The following is a 21,450-nucleotide window of genomic DNA, read 5'->3' on the forward strand; positions in this document are numbered from 1 at the left end:
AACCTAGAATAGTTCTATAACTTTTGTTGAATTGCTACTATTATTTTCTGTTCTCCATCTGGACTCATGATTCCCTTGCTCTAGAAAACTCTCAGTGTGGAGAACTTCCATCAAGCCAGATACATAATTAATCTACAATTTGTAGTTTCAACTGAGTTACCTGAAGATGAAATGACATGTTCACAGTCATGCAATTAGTATAAACCAAATGAAGATTTAAACACAGTTCTTCCTGAGACAATGGTTGACCTTTCCTCCATATGCTATGCTGATTCTTATTGGTTATTATGCAACCTTGAGATTATATACTGTAGCCCTTCAGAAATTGCAATTGACTATAAAATTTAATAAAGACCATTGCCATTTATAACTTAATGAATTCTCACCTAAATTTTCTGTAGAGTTACCTAAAGCATCTGTGCTCACTGGGATGTTCCTCAGATGAGAATTCTGTGCTATGCCTACAATTTTTGACCCAATGGGACATTTTCATACAGCCACAGGGCAGCAGTCCTCCTTACGATGTCTTTCAACAAACAATTCAAACACCTTAAATGACACACATTAGGTTCTGCCAAAAAGGATATTATTTTACATTCTCTTCATGCAGCTAAGTAATAAGCCATCACTCATTTTTATTTCAAAATAAAAGGATGAACAGATGGTTAAGGATCACAACTTTCGAGGAGAAATAGAAAGGATAACCAAGAAAAGAAGATATTTTATGTGGGGTGGAGTGGAGTGGAGTGGCAGTGAGGCAGGCAGTAATGAATGGGAAGCAGAAAAAGTCAGTTTGAATTAGAATTTTTAAAACTAAGAATTCACACATCTGAAGAATGGGAAACTCTTACCTGTAGCCAGATAGATGATATGGAAGAGCATGTCTTTTCCTTGCACAACATCTACTGCAACATGAGAAAATCGACTATTGTCTTCCATGAAGTAGGGAACTGTAGTAACTGGCTGTACTACCTCATGCATAAGAATGAACTTTTGAGCATCCTGAAGGTTTCTTTCTGTCAGGTTCACATACAAGCCCTGGTCCACTGTACCACACTGTGAATGAGGAAAGATGATCTTATTACTGTAGGCAACCACCAATTGTCACACCATGCATATAGTAGGTAAACATGGTAGCAGGATACAAAATTAGGTAATGGTACTTTTGTAGTGAGATTGTGGAAACAAGCTCCTACCTCTCTCTCTCATGTTCATACACATATAAATATATTCATATATGTATATGCATACAGTATATATGCATGCATTTGCAGTGTTCCAATACAATATTAGTATGTATGTGCACATATGTGTATGCAAGTATAATATATGTATGCGTACATGTACACACATAACAAATATACACACTATCAAATTAACTAAAGAATGTACTTCTTTCACAGTATCCTGAATATCACCATTCTACCCATTTGGATGTCGATCATATCATAACTTCTGAAGAGGACAGAGCAGGAGTAAAAATATTGAGTATAAGTTAATGCTAGCTATAGCTAACATACCTTATGCCCAATAAGTTCCCAGCTCACTTGTAGCCACCTGGAAGTTGTCTGGCTAAGTGTATTTTATCACATCTGTCTGCTAAATCAGAGACCCAAATTCAAAATGCAGCATTCTGGAACATTACATTGATTTATTATATTTCCCATAGGAATAATGGATCTATAAGGCTATAAATGGATTACATGGAAACAGAGCTCTGTTATTTCATTTGTGAAAGGTATAATATTGCTTCAACATCATTCATGTAAAGTTACCAAAAGAGGGCTGAGTTCCTTCATACCCAGTGCACCCAAATTGCAGGGAAAAAGTCAGTTTGTTTCTATCTGAATAGCCTTAGAAGTATACAACTTAGGAAAACTTGTATATACACACATATGTGTGTGCATGTGTATGTATGTGTATTTCAGGTACAAAGAAAATAATCAACATGGATTTCATTCAGGCAGACTTTAAAAATCACTTTCTGAGAAATGTTTCCATTTGTTATCTAAATTTGAGTACGAACTAGTAGAAAAGTTCATTGTTTATCTTTTATTTACTTATTTTGGGGAGCGGGGTAGATATGAGTTAGAAGGAGTTAGTGATGTGTCCTTGACTGACATGAAGTAAGGGATAAGTGAAGGGATCAGGAACTTTTTTTCATTTCTTTTAAACTTAAAATCCCAGTTTAAATTTGATTTATGTTTTTCAGAACCTGATATTAGAAGTATGTAGAAGCAAATTTCAATGTCTATAACAATCTGAAAGTATCACTCACAATTTGACATCCTGAAATTTGGGTTTAAAAGCAAGTCACGGGTACAAAAGTAAAGAAAAATGGAAGTTTGTGGGAGGGTTTTCTTTCTTAAATAGAATGCATGCTTATAACAAGTGGAGGGATGTGACAGATGCCGTGGTAACAGCAAGCTTATAAAACAGAATCCTAAAATCTTGGAAGTAGAAGGAAAATTTAAAAATCATCTACTGTGACTTCCATTCAATACAGAAATCCAGTATTCCATATAGAATATTATTCATCTTAATGTTTTGACATTACAAAATACAGAACTCGTGTAAATAGATAAATACAGGAAAGAATTATGATAATTATAAAATAAATGATTTAACAACTACCATGCCAACAAACAGTATCTTCCCTATAGGAAAAGAATCTATAGATATGTCAGATTCAGGCCCATCTAGGCCATTTTCTTTCTCCAAGACAGCTAAAGAATGCATTTTGTAAAAGAATGGCTGACTTTCCTAAAATCAACACAATAAAAAAGCCTGTAATGCCAAACCATTCAGTTTCTTTTAGTAACTTGTAACTAAATGAATGTTATGTGCTTTAAACCTCCCTATTTGCTTTTATCAAAGTCACCACAATCTTGGCATGATCCTGACTACTCACTCTTCCATAATTTGCCAAATCTTGCTATTTCTTCCTTTACAATATCTCTTGAATCTGATCTTTTCTCTCCATATGCATAGTTTCCATCTTAGTTTGATGGAAGCTCATTAACTCTTTCCTACATGACTACAACAGTATTCTAATTGATTTCTTTGCTTAAAGTCTCTAACCATTGTTCCACACTGTAGACAGTCATTTTCCTTAAGAGCAAAACTGCCATGTGATTTCTCTACTCAAATAACTCTAGGGGCTAGGATCTCTAGTCATTTTATATAGGATCTAAAATAAAATCCTGTGTTTAGTTTTTAAAGCCTTACACAACCTTGCCCCAACCTATGTTTCCAGTCTTGTTGGATATCATTTTCACATATAATCCAGCAAAACTGCTGGTTTGTATTATATTATATATTATATTAATATGGTTAATATAATAATATTAGTATATATCATGTTATGTTATATTTGTTATTTTATTTATACTCTATTATTACTTCTTAACACTACCCAGTATCTCCTGTTTCTTTGCTTTTTGATTACTCATTGCCCATGTCTTCAAAGCATATCCTCACATGATATCCACCTAATGGTCTCCTCTCTTTCTTTAATATGCAGCTCAGGAACCATCAAATATATGGAGCCCATCTTAGCGACACTACAGTCTAGGACTCTAACACTATGTTGTATTCTACTATTTTTCACATAATTCTATTTATTATCTTTTTATATGTAATATATGTGTGTATATATGCTTTGTAGCATGTATATGTGATATACTTGTGATCTACTAGAATGCAAGCTCCTCATGAGTGGGATTGATGGATTTTTATTACTGTATCTCTAGCACCAACACAAAGCTTGGGATAGAGCAGATACAATAAATAATTGATGGTTAGTTGACTGATTATTTTTGCAAAATCATTCTTTGCTGCATTATTTTACACTCATGCCATATGTGCTGATCTGAACTAAAAGACCTCTGAGGATATAGCACCACAATTTAGCAAAGTGCCCTGATCATAGGAGACAGCTCAATACAGCTTTGTTATTGTAAGATTATTTTGATGATATTTGATGATATGATCTATTTATTCTTGGACAGCAATCTAATAAGGGCTCTTTAGGGAAAATATAGTTTATTTAAGCTTAGAATTTGTCCACAGGAAATACTTAACATCCGCATTTGTTTAGCAATTCAATTCATCAGGCATTTATTATACCTGTTATATGAGTCACAAAGGTGAATGTTTTTAAGTGAAATACTCATATGAAGATAAAGGACCTCCTATAATATTGGAAAAATATGTTCAAATATAAGTAAACATTATATAACTGATGTAGATACTGATGGATCATGGTTCAAATGGCTCTTTAAACAGAGTCATGAAAGAAGTTAGCAATTTTAAAAGGCTAAAATGAGAAGGGTATGAATTCTAGGCATTGGTGACAGACAATGGAATAAAGATGGGCAATGAAATGTCAACTTTTTATAATAACTAGAAGGTCAATTTCATTAAATATACAGTATGTGATGGTAAGGAATATGAAATAAGACTGAAAGGTAGATTGAAGTCATCTTAAGAAGAGATTGAAATATCAAACTAAAGAATTTGTGTTGTTCAGTCATTTCAGTCATTTCCAACTCTTCACAACTCCATTTGGGTTTTCTAGGCAGAGCTACTAGAGTGGTTTGCCATTTCCTTATCCAGCTCATTTTACAGATGAGAAACCGAGGCAAACAGAGTTAAGTGACTTGCCCAGCATCAGACAGCTAGTAAATGTCTGAAGCTGGATTTGAACTCAGATCTTCCTGATTCCAGACCCAGCATTCTACTCAATGAGTCACCTAGCTTATACTTTAACCTAAACGTAACAGGAAGTCATTGAATATTTTTTAAGATGTTCAAACTGATGTTTCAGAATTACTACTTTGATATATCATTTGGAGGATTGACTGGAGAAGAGAGAACATGGAAGCAGGGAGACAAATTAGAAAGTTATTGTAATAATTTAGATGAGGGATAATAAAGACCTGAGCAAGAGATAGAGACTGTGCAGCTGGGTAAACTCTTTGCAGAGATCCAGTAGGGGATCAAGAATAAGACAGAGTCCAGCTTTGGCAAGAGAAAGAACCACCTTCCTCACAAACTGAAGCAAAGAGAAGAGATGATAAAGAATTATTCTGAAGTAGGGAACTGAGAGTGCAAAAGAAGAAGGTCATAAAAGATTGCTGATGTTTTCTTTAAATATAGGAGGTGAAATGCTGGGAAGAAATGAGGAGGAGAAGAGATGGTAGAGATTAGGTTTGGGACAGTCTCTTTGAGAACCAGAATAAAGTCAGTCCAGAAAAGTTAAATAATTGCTATATAGCAGTGAGACCCAGCTGAGATAAGATAATGTAAATCTTTAGTGGTCCATATGGCAGTGTTCGTAAATATGTTAAAGGGAATGAAAAAGTAAGGATAATTCATATTGGGTTCTAACAAAATGTGGGCACTTCTTTTCTTCCCTTCTCTTTTGCCTCATGACTTGCCAGGTGTTCTTCAAGTCCAAGCTAGAATGCTATATTCTACACAGAAGACTTTCTCAATCTGCTTTAATGCTAACTGTCTTTCTTTTATTGATTGTTTCAAACGTATCCTGTATATGGCTTAATTGTTCACCTTATCGTTTAGTAGGCTGAGGTCCTTGAGAGTAGACACTATCTTGTGCCTTAAGTTGTATCCCAGGCCCTTAACACAATGCCAGGCGCTTATTAAATGACAGATAATAATAATTAATGATTAATAGGCATCATATTAAGTCATCAATAATAACACTTAAGGATTGATAGGTAAGAGATTTAAAAGTAGAAGATGAAGTATAGTTAAACTCATTAACTCTATGTTAAAGTCTATAAAAAGAAAAGTGAGGGCAAAGCAGCACAGAGGGACTGGGAGACTGGGAAAGAGGAAGACTGGAACTTACACAGAAAAAAGAAATGAGTTAATGGAAGTGATGAGAGACAGAAGGCTGGGAGAAGAAATGGAGAATTCATGATCATGGAGGCAGAACATAGGCACTTGCAAAAACTAAGATGCAGCCATACCTGTAGATATTGAGGTAGAATGAAGATAAATGTCATGAGAGTTGAAAAAATAGAAGAATTGAAAGATCAAGGTGTTTGTGCAAACATAAAAAAAGTATATTAACATGACCAAATATGAGGGCAGAGTTTCAGGTAGAAAGGAAGACTTTAAGCCAGGTGCCAAACCCATTTTAAAGGGCAAATCACAGAGGTAAAAGACAACAATAAGGAACTAGACTGATAATATAAGCAGATGGAATTAGGACGACTGGTGACTCAGGGCAACAAAAGAATGGTCCAGAAATGATTGCTTTGAAGGAAGTACTTTTTGAATTGTAAAGCACTCTATCAAGGCAAACTATATAATCACAAGAAAAAGGTTCAATCATTAACCATAATAACAAGTTAAATATGATTTTGTGTTGCTGAATCAAGCATAAAAAAGAATTAGATTGTAGAACTGTAAATGAAAGAGCATGTGTGATTACATGTATACTTATATATACATAAATATAGCTATACATATATGTAGATACAAAAATATTCCATTTATACGTACATGTGTACGTATGTATATATGTAGGTATGTAGATGGGTAGCAAAAGTTTGGATTTTGAACTCGCAGTTTGATTTCACTCTTAACAAGTTCCATGAAAGCAGCACATAGTCAATCACTTAACATTACAGTTTGTTGAACACCGTGACCACAGCACATGAAGCTCTGATGGTCTCTCCCTGTATAAAGAAGGATGAAAGATATTTCTCTACCTGCTTCTAAGCACACAGATGCTGCAGGGCAAAGCTCTTTGATAATTCAGACTAATTCCCCACTCCCTATTTACCATAGGGCATAGATAACTCGGTTGTGTAATTATTAGGATTCTTAGTTCTATCAATCTTGTCCCTAAGATGAATTTCCTTGGAAAGAATAGATGGTATTTAAACCTATTAACTAAAAAATAAAAGACAAAATATTTTTTCTTATAATTGCATTACATAGTGATATGCCCAACACCATAATGCCCAGTGAAAGTCTAGACTATTTTATCAATGAAATTTTAAAAAATGACTTAACGATCATTCTTGTAAGTAACAACATTAAAGAACAGGTGCTCCAAGTTCTTCTAAAGTCCATTTGTGGGTCTGTGCCCATAACAACTGTTTGAGGAGCACAGTCTAACATTACACAGGTAGTCCTCACCCAGAAATGACTGAAATTTTTCCTTTCTTCCTCCTCCCCATTCCTACTAAACTCCTCTAGCTTCTGTGGGAGCCATTGTAGGGGAAAATAATACTGAAACTTTCAGAACATCTTCCAAGTCTTAAAGTAGAGTTGGGGAGCGGGGGGAAGCAAACAGTAGGAACGTATTCAAGTATGCTACTTGAAGTGAGTCTTGAAGGAAACAAAGAATTCAAAGAGGTGGGAAATCAAGCAAGGAGTGGAATTCAGGTATGGAGAAGAGCAAATAGAAAAAAAAAAAATATGTTGATGGAAAATGAAGAGTCATGTAGAAGGACCAGTAAGAAGATAGATTTGCCTGGACTACAAAGTATATGAATGGGAGCAAGGTATGATAATATTGGGAATGTACAATGAAGCCAGGTTGTGAAGGGATTTAAATGCCAATGCAATGGGAGAAAATATCCAGGATATTCAGCCTTATCTTATTTTTTTTTCTTTAAAACTAGAACAAAGCTTGTTTAAATCAAGATGAACAAGGACCAATTTTTTTGATAGAATTGTAAATGCCTTACAAACCAAATACTGGAACATGAAATCAAACAAATAGACAAAATCTGTATATAGTCATCATCCATCAAAAATTTTGTCCCAAGCAGACCATACTGCATGCATGATTTCAATGTGATGAAATCTCAAGTTCCACCCCAGGCAGAATAGACTATATGGTGTAATCCCAGAGCATGAAGTAAGTGCCACAAGTCTTTAGGTGCCATTTAAATACAATATGATTCTTGTGAACAGTGCAATACAAAGTATAACAAGTATTTTACCTATTAATATATCAGGAGACATTTTAGAAGGGAAAGCGTGTGTGTGTGTGTGTGTGTGTGTGTGTATGTGTGTGTGTGTCTGGCGGGGAACAGCTGCTATATATTTGGCATTCCTTAAAACTACTGGAGTGTTACCAAGTTAGGGGATTGTCTATTGTCATTTCACTCAGAATCTCTTAGCAGAAAACACATAACTTAAAAGTGTTTACAAATATAATTAACTTCTATATTTTACTTTAATTTCATCCTTTGAAATTCTTCAGGGAGATTTGGCACCTCATTTTTTTTTTAAAAAGTAGGGCTGAAAGATGGGTATGGTGGCATACACGTGATCCTAGCTACCAGGCAGGCAAAGATTTGGTGGATCTCTTGACTTTAGGAGTTTTGATTGGCAGTGACAAAGTTGATTGGTATCATTTTACCGAGTCTTCTCCCATCTCACCTACAAATCAAGAGATTATCAAGTGGCCTAAAGGGAGTTAAAATAGCCTGAGGTAAATCAAGGCTTCCCATATTGATCAGTAATGGAAGAGAGGGAAATCCAGTCTTTAACAGAAATTAAATTAAATTTAAAATAGAATGCAATAAAAGTAGATAGAATTGAAAGAGCATTATTACATCTCACCCTTTAAGGAGTATGGATGGGAAGTTTTGTCTACCATAATTCAGAACTCTGACTAAAAAAAATTGTATTAATTTTTATAAGAATTCTATACTTGTATCTTTAAGGATATGGAAAAAGATTAATCCTATGATTTTAATGATGTAGAGAATTCTCACATGAGGAAGCTTTCTCTACCACTGTGGATCAGAATCTTTTCTACAGATGACAGTCTCAGAGAGTTTCCTAGAACAGTGAGGATTCTGATAAATGACATTCAGGGTCATACAGACTGTATGAGTCAGAGAAAAGACTTGAATTCAGGCCTTCCTGGTCCTGAGGCCAGTTCTATAATCTGCTATACTATGCTGACTTCTCTATTTATCTTTAAGCAAGGAAATAAAAGTCTGTTTATTTTTTGTTGAGCTGCCAACTTCATTAGCTCTACTGGCCAGCTGTGATTTACAAGACATGTGCATTTATTTCTCTTTCCTTGGCCTCTCTCATCATCAAACTCATATGAATATCAAATAAGAATTTCTCAAATAAAGCCTTCAAACACATGCTTTGAATTCAAAAGCCTCTGACAATGGTTTGTGACCTTAGCAAACAATCAATCTTTCCTAAGTTCTACTTTTTTTGTGTATGCCCAGATGAATTTATTAAAGATCATTTTGTCAGATTATTTGAAATCTATAGATGAAAGGCATCTATCTTTTCTTCCACTGTATTTCCCAATTCCACTCATACTGCACGTTTTTATTGTAACACATAACAAAAGTTTTATAACTGTGAGAATGCATATATGCTTTACTAATAAATGCTTCCAACTTTCTTTAGATATATCTCCTATATCATGCCCAAACATCTGCTTAATTAAAATGTCATTCAGTAGAGGTGTTTTCTAAGTAAGAGTACACATAATTACTTTAAATTTAGGACTTGCCCTTAGCCTGTGACTGGAAACAGCACTGTCCATAATTCTGTCCATTATTCATTCTCATTATAATTTAGGAAAAGCAACATTTTCACTGTATCTACCTTTCTGTTTGTTTCTGTGAATCTGTCCATAGGAAGAAACAATCTGATGTGTGATGAATATTCAAATAAAAAAATTCAACAAACCTTTATGAAGCCCATAATATGGGTAAATCACTTCCCCCAAAGTTTTACCTATATCTCTTGGATTCTTTCAGAAACAAATGACTGAAAAGCAATGACCTCTTCTCCTCTGAAATTACCTGGAAGTTGGGGTTGGGATTCGGGTAGGGCAGCCATGCTGAGCGAGAATTCTCTTGATATTTGAAAGGTCCATTGAATGCCTGAGAGATGGCACTCAGGTTGAACACACATACAGCGGAGGCAGCTATACTGTTACTGCGGAAAAAGTTAAAAAAAAAAAATGAAAAAGGCCACCAAGGAACCCACGAGCATGTTTCTTTTATTTTTTTAATGTGAAAGTGACTTTTATAGTCCCTCTAGAACATTACCTACTTAAAGTTCTTAGAAAAGCTAAAATCAAAACAATTAATGGTCATTTTCAGTAATCTTGTAGGAGAACAAAGATTTTGACATAAAACAGAGGTTTCTTGACAAATGAGTACTTACTTTTAATTCTGCCAGAATAATTGGATTAATTCATGAGACAGTCATAATTTGCTGACACAGACATTTGAAGGGGTGGATATTCTGGTTTGTAAATTCCCTAAGACAAAAGTCTTTGCCCTGGTTTGTCCATGAGGGTCTAAGCTGCCTCTCCCCTTGCTCTCATGTTCACCGTTTCCCTGTTTACTTCTCCTGGCAGCCCTCTCTAAAGCAATCAGTTAAAATCAGTTTAGGGGAAGAAGTCCCATCATAGACTATAAAAAGTAAGGGGAAAAGTTTAATGCAACATTGACACAAGCATATTAAACCACTAAATACAGTTTTTAAACATAAGGACCAACAAGAGGTTGTTTATGCAGGCTGACAGAAGTCTAAGATACACCTTTAAACTAATCATTATGGCCACAAAGCCATTTTGCTAAATAAAATTTGGTTTGAAGTGAAAAGTAAAAAAAAAAAAAAGTGGTAATTCTTAAAGTGATTTCATATCAACATTTACAAGAGAAAATCTAACTCCTAAGAACTTATTACCCCCTTGGCAAGGAACTAGTTTCTACCAGTTCAGCACAATTAAATCCATTTACTATCAAACAACTCCTGTAACATCAAAGGAGAAATCACAGATGTTTTGCTGTTAGCAACTGACACTAAGGGTCAATTATTAAATGCAGTGCAAGCAATAGCATTTTCATAGAGGTTTTCATAGCTAAACATTACTGTTTATTGTCGCCCAAGTTTTATGGTTTCATAAGCCATAAAGTTCACAGCTTTTCTATCCCTTCTGTACACGCTGCTTTCTTTTTTATGTATATTGGGACAGACTGCCTGCCCAATACTAAAAAAGGCCAGGTGTTTTCTGGATTTGTACACCTGGATGTCTGGATGTATAACATGAAACCCACTTAGTCAAAAATGATTAATAAACCTTTCCCTCTGAATCTTTCTTTTCCTTAGGACTTCACAGTTTCTGTCATGGCTCCAAAATTCACCCAGTATCCTATATTCACAACCTTATCTCTTAACTGTAATCTTGAACTCTAGCCTTTGAGCCAGCCTGGGTTCTTACAGTTGAGCATTTGCCTCTTCTTGCCCAGATCTAGGCCTCCAGTCATGTCTAAACCATGCTGCCTGCTTTCTGGCATGACCACCACCTCCCTATCGGAAACTTGGACTCTACCCCTGCAACACTTTCAATTAGAATAATTGAGCTTTTGTCTTTTCTTGACTGAATCCAGGCCTCTTTCTCACATCTTGGCCAACCAAACTATGTCTCCACATATGCACTCTCCACATACACTCATGCCAGCTTCCTCTTTATGTGTTTTTCTCCCAGTGTAAGGTCATTGCAGTCATGGATCATCATGCTTAGTTTTACTTCTGTCTGTCTCACAGGCTACCAAGTTATCTATCTTAGGCATATGATGCCTATATCATTTCTCTTACTTCTATCCAATAATTCATCAAGTCCTTTTGATTTTACCTCTGTAATATATCCCACTCTTACCCAATGCCATCTATTCCCTCTGGTATCACTCTTAACAACCATCCACTTGACCTACTGCAAGAGCTCCTTAATGGGGGTTTCTTCCTCTACATTTTCTCCTACCTAATTCAGCTTTTATGATAGTCATCATAATCATTTCTCTGTATAAATCTGGCTATGTTATTTCTATGCCTAAAAATTTCCAAGATTTCTTTTGAAAGTTCAAATTTCTCTGTCTGGCGTTCAAGGTTCTGCATAATCTGGTGTAATCTTACTTTCCAGCTTGATTTCACATAGTATTACTCTCTATATACTCTCTGCTGCTACCAATCAGATCTATGCCCTATCCCCATGGATCTTCCTATCTCCATGCATTTGCTCACATTATTTTCTAGGTTTGAAATGTCAGCCCTTCCTCTTTACCTCTTTTCTCTTCTTTGAAGCCCAACTCAAATGCAAGATTCTAAATCATGCCTTTGCTGATGTGTGAATTCAGTGATAACTGTGTCTCTCAGGTCTCACTTAGCATTTTGTCAAGTTACTAATGCAATTAACATATGTTGTCTGTTATAGCAATCTGTCTTTGTGTATGCTGGAAGGAAAACTCATAGATAGTAGGGACAATGCTCTATATAAACTTTATACCTCCCTACTACTTAGCCTAGCTGCACTATATACAGTAGGTATTTTAAAATATAAATATGCAAATAATATAAAGTAATACAAAATATTTAATTATACTTTAATTTGATTTAAAATATTTAATGAGCAGATTGTCAGATCAATGATGGAAAGGTGATTTCTAAGTCCTTCGATAGTCGATAATTTTACTAACGTGAAGACACTTAAAAGAAAAAATCATTGGTTGTGAGATAAATGATTATTTTTCTCATATTAATAACCAATTATTGAATTAGGACAAAGATTTTTCCCCTTTCCTACTTTCTTATTCATAAATCATTCTCTGTAGGTTATGTAGGCAGCCTTTGAAGTTCAGGGCTGAGAATGAGAGGGAAAACTTAGATCTGTTGGAAAGGTAAAGAAATGTTAGTTGAAGTAAATTGAAGGATTTTTGGCTCATTGTGTTTTACTGAAATAGGTCTGGAAAAATTCTCTATTTTTGTCTAGATTGCCAAAGATTCAAGGTGATTTAGAACTAAATGGCATGATCAAAGTCATGTTCCCCATTGTCTCATTAGAATAGGTCCACCTCTCATTATAATATTTCTTCTCTCTCATTATTTAACTAATCAGAGTCTATTGCCACCCTCAGGAACATCCACTCTTCCAAGGGCATATAAGTGATGAGTGCGTTTCATGAGGGGTCTTTGGTGTTCAAGAATGTCTCTGACCCCTTTTATTATTTGGTATCAAAATTAACAAAATGATTAACTACCCAGAAACTATGTCTGTCTCTTGAAATTTTGTATGTCACAGATGACAGAATCAATTCAAAGCCTCCCTCATCACAGAGATTTATTTGTATTTATAAACTTGTGAATACTTATTATAAAAATCAGTCACATACCATTATGCTTCCATCCTATCTTGTACAGTACAGGCAGCTAGGCACTATAGTGCATAGACTGCTGGGGCTGGAGTCAGGAAGACAAATCTCTCTGAGTTCAAATCTGGCCTTAGATACTTATCAGCTGTGTGACCCTAGGCAAGTCACTTAATCATCTTTGCCTTAGTTTCCTCATCTGCAAAATGAGCTGCAGAAGGAAACAGCAAGCCATTCCAGCACCTTTGCCCAGAAAACCCCAGGTGAGGTCACAAAGAGTCAGACATGACAGAAATAAGTGAACACCAACAGAATTCTGTATAATTGATTGGGGGGGGGGTCTTTGACCATATTTAGAACTTGGTTTAATTTGTCCCTCCCATTGGCTATGGAGTCAGATGATCTGCATTTTCATCCTACTTGTAATATTATCTGTTTGACTTTTGCCAAGTAAGTTAACTGAGACCATGGGTCTCAGTCTCTTCATCTGTAAAGTGAGAAGTTCAGGTTGGATAACTTCTAAGATCCCATCCAACTCTCAATCTGTGATTGTAGGATCCTAAGGCAAGTTTTAAAAAAAATCCTATCTATTGGTGGGGAGTTAGTAGAGTTGATTAGAATGATGGGTCAAATATACCTTGGATAAAAGTTGTTTTTTTGTTTTTTTTTAAAGAGTGGTGCTGAACAACCTGGTGATAGAAATCTATCTTAAAAGTATAGCCTTAATAAGGCTACAACACAGAGGGAGTCTGGCCATTCAAAAAGAGGGAGCCATTAGGTCTGTTTTGTCAGAGAGGAGCCAAGGGAAGTAGAATTCCTTTTTTTTTTTTAAATGACAAGTAACTGGCAGATAGAGTTCTGGATTTAAAATAAAGAAGACCCGAATTTCAGTCCTGAATCAAAGGTGTCAGAAGTCACTTAATCTCCCCATCTTAGTCTCCTCTTCTGTAAAATGAGAATACTCATAGCACCAATTTGCAGGGGCTTTGAGAGGATAAATAAAATATCTATAAAGTGCTATAAAAATGCTACCTCTTAAGAGAACTGTAGATTTACTGGGCAAGCTTTGGTTAGGTAGGTGTGATTGTGAAGATTAAGGTTGGAATGGGAGGAAGACAAGGGCTTTCTACCCTTTTTGTCCCTTTTTTCCATCTTTGAACATTTTAACCTTTCTCTAACCACCCTGGTCTTCTTCTTTTATCTTGACTTTTACTCTGGAGAAGCTATTTTCTCTGTCAAGAAAAACAAGAGTAGGAGAAAAAAGTATAGAACAAAAATGAAGTGTCAAGTTTTTCCCAATATTGAATAAGGTTTTATATTCTTATTTCTAATTCTAAAAAGAATATAAAAGGATGGAGATTTTGTGATCTTTTTTAGCTCTTTTTACTCATACTAAAACCTACTGACCAACTAAATTTACTTAGTTTATACTGGCCTAAGTCCCTAAACAGTATTTAGAAACATGCAATCAAGAAATTACAGAGAATGATGTGGCATTAGAGCTCATCACATTCAACTTTCTCATTTTACAAAGGAGAAATAGATTTTATATTGGGTTGATGGTCATTAGGAGCTTAAAAAAGTCTACGCCAAAACACAAGATTGTAAATGTTTCTGGTTTGCTGAGTTGATTTTTACTTTGGAAAAGATCAATCTTCTTAGCTACCTAATTCAAATAAATGTGGAAAACAGTGATAAGCCTAATTTTTGGAACAACACAACAGGATTTTAAAAGGAATATTCTACCCATTCTCCATCAGTACTTCTCATCTATCAAAGAAATGAAAGAAAATATTGAAGTAATTTTCCAGAAATCATTTTTTAAATCTACAAAATGTTCCATAGAAATGTCAAAAATTCTAATTATGCAGTGTAAGAAAACAAACTATTTCTGTGCATTCTGTCTCTAATCTACCCTAGTCTAACGTGAGCTCTTTGAGGGCAGGGATTGGTTTTCACTTTTATTTTTGTATTTCTAGTCTTGTGTAGAGGGCTTTGCATATAGTAGGTGCTTATTTCTTAAATCATAGTCTACTTTTCCTTCTTCTCATGGGCACAGAGGTGAACACAGTTACTTCCAGGAGAACATTCAAGCAAATGCAACTCATTATTGTAGTCATTGCCATAGGTGTTGTTACTTTTATGTGATATGTGAATTATTTAACACTTCTTTGGAAGTAATGGATCACTTGTAATGTTCCTCTGAATGGAAGGTGACATTGACCAAACAACCATGTTGTAGCAGCAGTGACTTCTAACTCTCTCCCCAAAGGACTAGGAAAGGATGTGCCGAGGGATTAACTGTGCTGCTCTGTACTCTAGCCTGTTCAAGAAGATGTGTAATGTTTCTTTGACCTCCCAGTAATTCTCACCTTGCTAAAATCTAGATAATTTATACCTATAGGATTCCCTTAGTGTACTACTTTCTTTTCTAAAAGATCATCAAAGATACCTTTAATAATGCGTTATAGAACTTTGACAGCAATCAAAGTCAAGAACACTGGCTAATACTCTATATATTCCCTGGTATTCACTATTTGAGTATCAGAACAACCTTCTCCTTCCTCCAGTCTTTCAGAGCCATGTCACACCCACCCTCCATAATTTCTCAAATATCACTAACAATATGCTGCTCAACAATCATCTGCCTCCTCTTTCAGTTCATTTGGATGAGATGAATCTGGACCTAACTGACAGAACTCACCAAGGACATCTGCTCTCTATCTCCATACTCATCTTAAACATTTTAATATTAAATATTAAATAAAATGCATTTCTTTCTTTTTATGAAATTCTGTAAAATAAAGGGAAGTTTACTGAATAGAAATAGATTGAGGTCCTGGAGACCTGGGCTCAAATCACATTTCAGGCATTTCTAAATTGTATGACTCTGGGCAAGTCACATCCTCTTAAGACCCCTGTTGTTTAATTGTTGTCTAATTTGTAAAATGAGGGAAACAGTGGACTTGATAACCTTTGAAGGGCCTCTCCAGATCTAAAAGTACTTCACTAAAATAACAGTTTATTTTTTAATGTTAAAAGAACAGTAATTTCCAAAAAAACTATCAAATTTCACCTCCTGAATATTCAATAGGTACTATTAGCCTACATTCAATTCTTTGGCTACTTGTCTACATCTCACTGTCTCTCAAATGTGAGAAACCCTCATCTCACTTTCACCATTTGCCAAAATGAGTTTTAAAGGATTTATAGGACAGCTTAGTTTAGGTGAAGCAAAATTAAGCAACTAGAAATGCATATGTGAGGCTAGAAAATCCTTTGATTAGTCATTATGTTGTAAATGTACAGGACTTTTGGAATTCTATTTTCTCACACAATGTGAACAAATAGTGGTTAAGTGGCACAAGGTTGACATGACAATAAATGTCAGCAAAGGAATTTGAATCCAGGTCTTCTGACCCCAAAGTCAGTGCTCTATTCACTATTGCCTCTTGCTGCAGGCAAGCAACAACTTCTCTCAGCCTCAGTCTCCACAACTATAAAATGGGAATAACAATCACAGAATCTACTTTATATGACTATTATGAGGGTTAAATATATGTAAAGTGTTTTGTTAACCTTATAGAGCTATACAGACATTATTAATTATTTGACTTAAAGACTATGGTATTGAAGAGATCAAAACTAAAGAAAAGTTTTAGGGAGGAGGGTATCCTGTCATAGTAATCATAACCCACAGTCATAGGGGTTCTCATAATTTCTTTCAGAAATCAATATTTGGTCTCTCTCCCAATTCATATCACCATAAAGTTGAAGCACAAGAGATAAACAGAAAAAAAGTATTTTAAATAGTAACTAACCCACTAAGTCTTTTTTTTTTTAATTCACCAGTGGTTTGGGGGATTTTACAGAAAGTTACATGGGCTTGCTAAATTACTATTTGGATACCTAGGGAAGTTGTCATAGCAATTACAAATGGAGTGTAATTTAAGGGACCAATGATAACCAAGATAAGAGAGTAACTAGATGAGTAATAAAGAAAATTGTAAATATTTTGCACAGCCAAACATTCAAAATTCAAAAGGTAGAAAGAATAAATAGCCTTGTTAAGTCTTGGAGAAAGTCTTTTAATTACAACTGGCATTTCAGAGCCGAGTGCCCAAGGCAGACATCTTCCTGAAAATTGGTGTCACATTTAGCCCTAGATTACTTAGAACCAGTACAAGTTAATGATTGCCCAAGAGCACCCATAATTAAAGGAAATGGATGATTTTCCAGGGTTACTTTCAAAGATATTTTCAGGGTCATACTTACAAAATTACGTGTCCTTCATTATTCCTGTAAGCATTGTTGGTTGTCTCTGTGTGATTACTATATAACCACAGGCACTGATTAGGAGTCCTGTGGGCTACATATGCACTAAACCTGCTTCTCTGTTTTAATAAATCTCAGAAACATATTTGCAAAATCAGAGAATGCACATCAGGAGATGACATTAAGGAAATGACTTATGCTAATCAATGGTTCCAGTCACTTCTATCCTTTCAGGGTATTTGGCTAAATATACCTTTCAAAAGAGGGAAGGGTCTTGAAAGGCAGTAAGAGTAGCAATGGCTAAAGAAGCAGGGGGGATTACTTTGAGTGAGTACAACTGCTGGAAATGGAGTAGAGTGAGCAGAAGAAATATATAATAACGTAAAGAAAAATAATTTTGAAAGAACTCTCATCAATGTAATAATCAACCCTGATTCTAGAGGATAAATCGATGAAGCATGATCCTAACATAGAAGTGATAAAATGTCAAATGAGACATTTCTGAACACGGTCAAAGTGGAAAGTTGTTTTGCTTGAAAATGCATTATTGTCATATGGATTTTGCCTTACATGGGAAACTGGTAGGAGGGAGAAAAAATAAATGCTAACTAACTGAAAAGTATAACTTTTTAAAATTGAAAATTACATACACATTAGTGGTAAATATCCCATAGATTAAATCCAGTTCAGGAAGGAAAAAAGTACTCTGTAGTTCATTGTAGTAAAAAGGAACTTCCCCAGGACGGGAGCAGTTCAGTCGAGCCTTCATGAAGGTGGTCCACGTATCCTCTAGCAAAAATCGGCCTCCAATGTCATTCTTACAAACTCGGGCAGCCCTGGAGAAAACTGTTTTTCCACAATCATGCTCCACAGCATTTTCTCGGAAGAAGAAATAGGTGAAGTTGCCAATATCATAGGATGATATGAAATTTGGTTCTAAATCCAAGAGAAAAAAGAAAATTTGGTTATTGACATCTGTTATTTTGTTGGGTTTTTTAAAATCAGACTAGTAATCTCATGGGTAGAAGGAGTTCCTAGTAAGAATCTTCATCTACCAACTGGATCATCATATTCTCTATAACTTATTATCTTAGAGTTTTACCTTTGGCAACACTAGTTAAGTGGTGTGTCCAACTAAATATCAAATAACAACAAAAATAACAAACATTTATACAGCTATTTAAGATTTTCAAAGCACTTCATGTGTATAGTCTCATTTATACTTCATCACAACCCTGTGGGAGAGGTGATAATATTATTACAATTTTACAGTTAGAGAAATTGAGGCTCAGAAATGTTAAATCATTTGCCCAGGGTCACACAGTTAGTAAATCTGAGGTTTCATTTGAACTCATCTTCTTGACTGCAAATCCAGCACTGTTCTATACACATCTAGCTCTCTGCAGTATGTATCAAAGGTAGATATTAACTTAGGCTTCTGGACTTGAAGTCAGTTCTCCACTCACTCCTCTCAGCTTTATTTCACTCAGTTAAAGTTCTTCCACTGAAATGGGGGAAATATATGTATATGTATGTATATGTATGTATGTATGCATATATATATATAAAATTAACAGTCCTTTCTCACATGTGAAAATTGATCAAATGCCAAAACCACTTTATGTAGACAAGTAGTTGAATGAAACAATTCCCTTCCATTGTGAATAGAAAAAAGAGGTATGCCATGATGAAGTTGCTAAGCACAAGTTTTAAATTATAGAAAATCATATTTCTCTGCTTGAGCACACTACAATAAATCAAACTCAAGTAAAACTAGCATTAATATTACCAAACCAATAAGAAAAAAAACCCTCAAAAAACAATAGCAAAGATTTACTGCACTGTTTAGAAAAATGTTACTTGCATTTTAAATTTTCATGCAAGTGCTACAGTTAACACTTGCATGAGACATAAAATGAATGAAGAATGAGATATGTTTGATTCTTAATGAACTGAGGAAAAGGAAAATATTGCTAAGAATGAATGCATATATTTCATGAATATAAAATCATTCAATAAGCTTTTATTAAGTACCTACTATGTGCCAGCATTATGTTACGTGGAGGGATACAAAAGCACAGTTTTTGCATTGACATACATGTGCACACTTGGAAAATGGATGCTAAGACCTGAAAATGAAATCCAAGCTTTTCTGAGTCTTCTGAAATATATGGAAACTCTTAAATATGTTACTATTTCTATAGAAATATACATATGCTAGAGTATATGACCATATATATTTATATGTTTGTGTGATATTATATACTGTAGTATGTTTGCATGCATATGTATATATTTTATGTGTACACGTATACATATATCCACATACAAACATGCAGGCTGAGCTGAAATGATTTTGGCAGTTACAGTAATTGCTTATATAACATAGTTAAGTTATTTTTATGATAATGCATTTTATCACTGCTAGTTAATGTTTTCTGGAAGACATATTTTAATTGTCCTCAAATCTTTACTTTGCCCACTCAACCCTGATAGTTCATGACCAATTACAGATTCAGTTGAAGTACACCAACAAATACCTAAATGCCCCTGAAAATACGTCCTTGTGGATACATTTGTTGTCTGTACCTTTTCATTAACTTTGAGTGCCAAGATGTAGGCATAATTATCTTTAATTGTCCCTATAAAATTCAGAGGCCAGCTTTATTGAATGGAAAACTCCTTGAAATAAACAGAAAAATAAGAATCTGTGGTCCTTGTTAGATTGGGTTTTGATAAACACTTGAGCATAACCTGAAGGCAGAAAGAGTTCCTCTCAGAGACAAATGCAAAATAGTTTATTTCTCTAAAAGAAAGTTTTATTAAGACTAAATTCCAAACCATAAATTCCCTTAACTGCCTCAACTAAACATTTTGCATGCTATTCCAAAATATCCTGGAGGCTACTTATTACATTTCCAGGTTATTAGTGAAGGTCATGGTTATTTCATTCAAATCCATTTCTATGCCCAATTTTAGTAAAAAAAAATAATAATAATCTGTCAGGCACCTGTATCTTATTTCTCTACTACTTGATCCTCCCTTCTCCAATCAATTCTCCCACCACTTACTGTGGGGTATAAATCCAGGTGACTTAGTAATACTAAAAGGTACATATAAATTTGTATCATAAAAGAGCTTAAATGTGATATGAAGAGTAATTATTGAACATACTGAGAGGTTAGTTTCTTTTTGAGGCAGGGGAAGAATAATAAATATGCCTGCAATTTCATTGATCTGGGGAAATTCCTAACGTGTAAACTCCCATTGTTGATATGGCTCAGCAACACATCTATTAACTTAATAAGCTGCTTTGAGCTGATAGGCTAAGTGACTTATCCATGGTCAAATGGTAAATTTATGTTAGTAAAAAATCAATGCCAGCAGTATTGTCTTAACAGCTATGTAAAATTGAGAAGCAGAGTTTTCATCTTCTAATCAATAAACATATATATTGTCTTCAATGAACATTTGTTTCTGGATTCATTCACAAAATCTCTCACTAATTTCTATTTACTCAGCTCTGTCAAGAGCTTCTTCTTAGAGTACAGAGTACTTCTCAAAGTCCTTCAAGGGACAGCAAGTAAGCAGAGATGAAGTTATGATAATAATAATGAAAGGGTAAAGAGTGCTAGAACAAAACTGAAAGTTATACAACTGCAATGGTGAGAATGGAGACAAGTTAGAGATGTGCCCCTGCCTAGTTCCACTGAGAAGTGGAGGGCAATGGCTGCTGAATGCTGCTTGTATTATGACATGGTCTTCATTGGTTAGTTTTGGCAAACTCTAACTGAATTGGAAGGATTTATGAACAAAATTGAGTGTGATATAAAAAGCATACGTTTCAACTAAAATTGTTAAAGCATACTTTTGGTTATAAAAGAGATAAAAAGTGAAAAGTCATCAATTGTCCAACATGAAAATTCATCTAATATATCTCCCTTACTGTGAATTTTAGGAATTCTATGATCAAAAAGGTAAAGCCATCACACAG

At 34.8% G+C, this 21,450-nt stretch overlaps 1 protein-coding gene across 3 annotated transcripts in view; it reads right to left on the reverse strand.

Annotated features, from left to right (window-relative positions):
- Positions 1-21,450, reverse strand: part of SEMA5A (semaphorin 5A) — a 660,701-nt gene that overhangs the window by 219,005 nt on the left and 420,246 nt on the right. For all 3 annotated transcript variants that reach the window (XM_072605411.1, XM_072605412.1, XM_072605414.1), the window contains exons 9-11: positions 18,107-18,392; positions 9,831-9,966; positions 852-1,056 (exon numbers count right to left, since the gene is read on the reverse strand). In XM_072605411.1, coding sequence (XP_072461512.1) covers positions 852-1,056; positions 9,831-9,966; positions 18,107-18,392 — 627 coding nt within the window. The remainder of the gene's footprint in view (positions 1-851; positions 1,057-9,830; positions 9,967-18,106; positions 18,393-21,450) is intronic.

Source organism: Notamacropus eugenii, chromosome 4, assembly GCF_028372415.1.
Source record: "Notamacropus eugenii isolate mMacEug1 chromosome 4, mMacEug1.pri_v2, whole genome shotgun sequence".
Lineage (NCBI taxonomy): Eukaryota > Metazoa > Chordata > Mammalia > Diprotodontia > Macropodidae > Notamacropus > Notamacropus eugenii.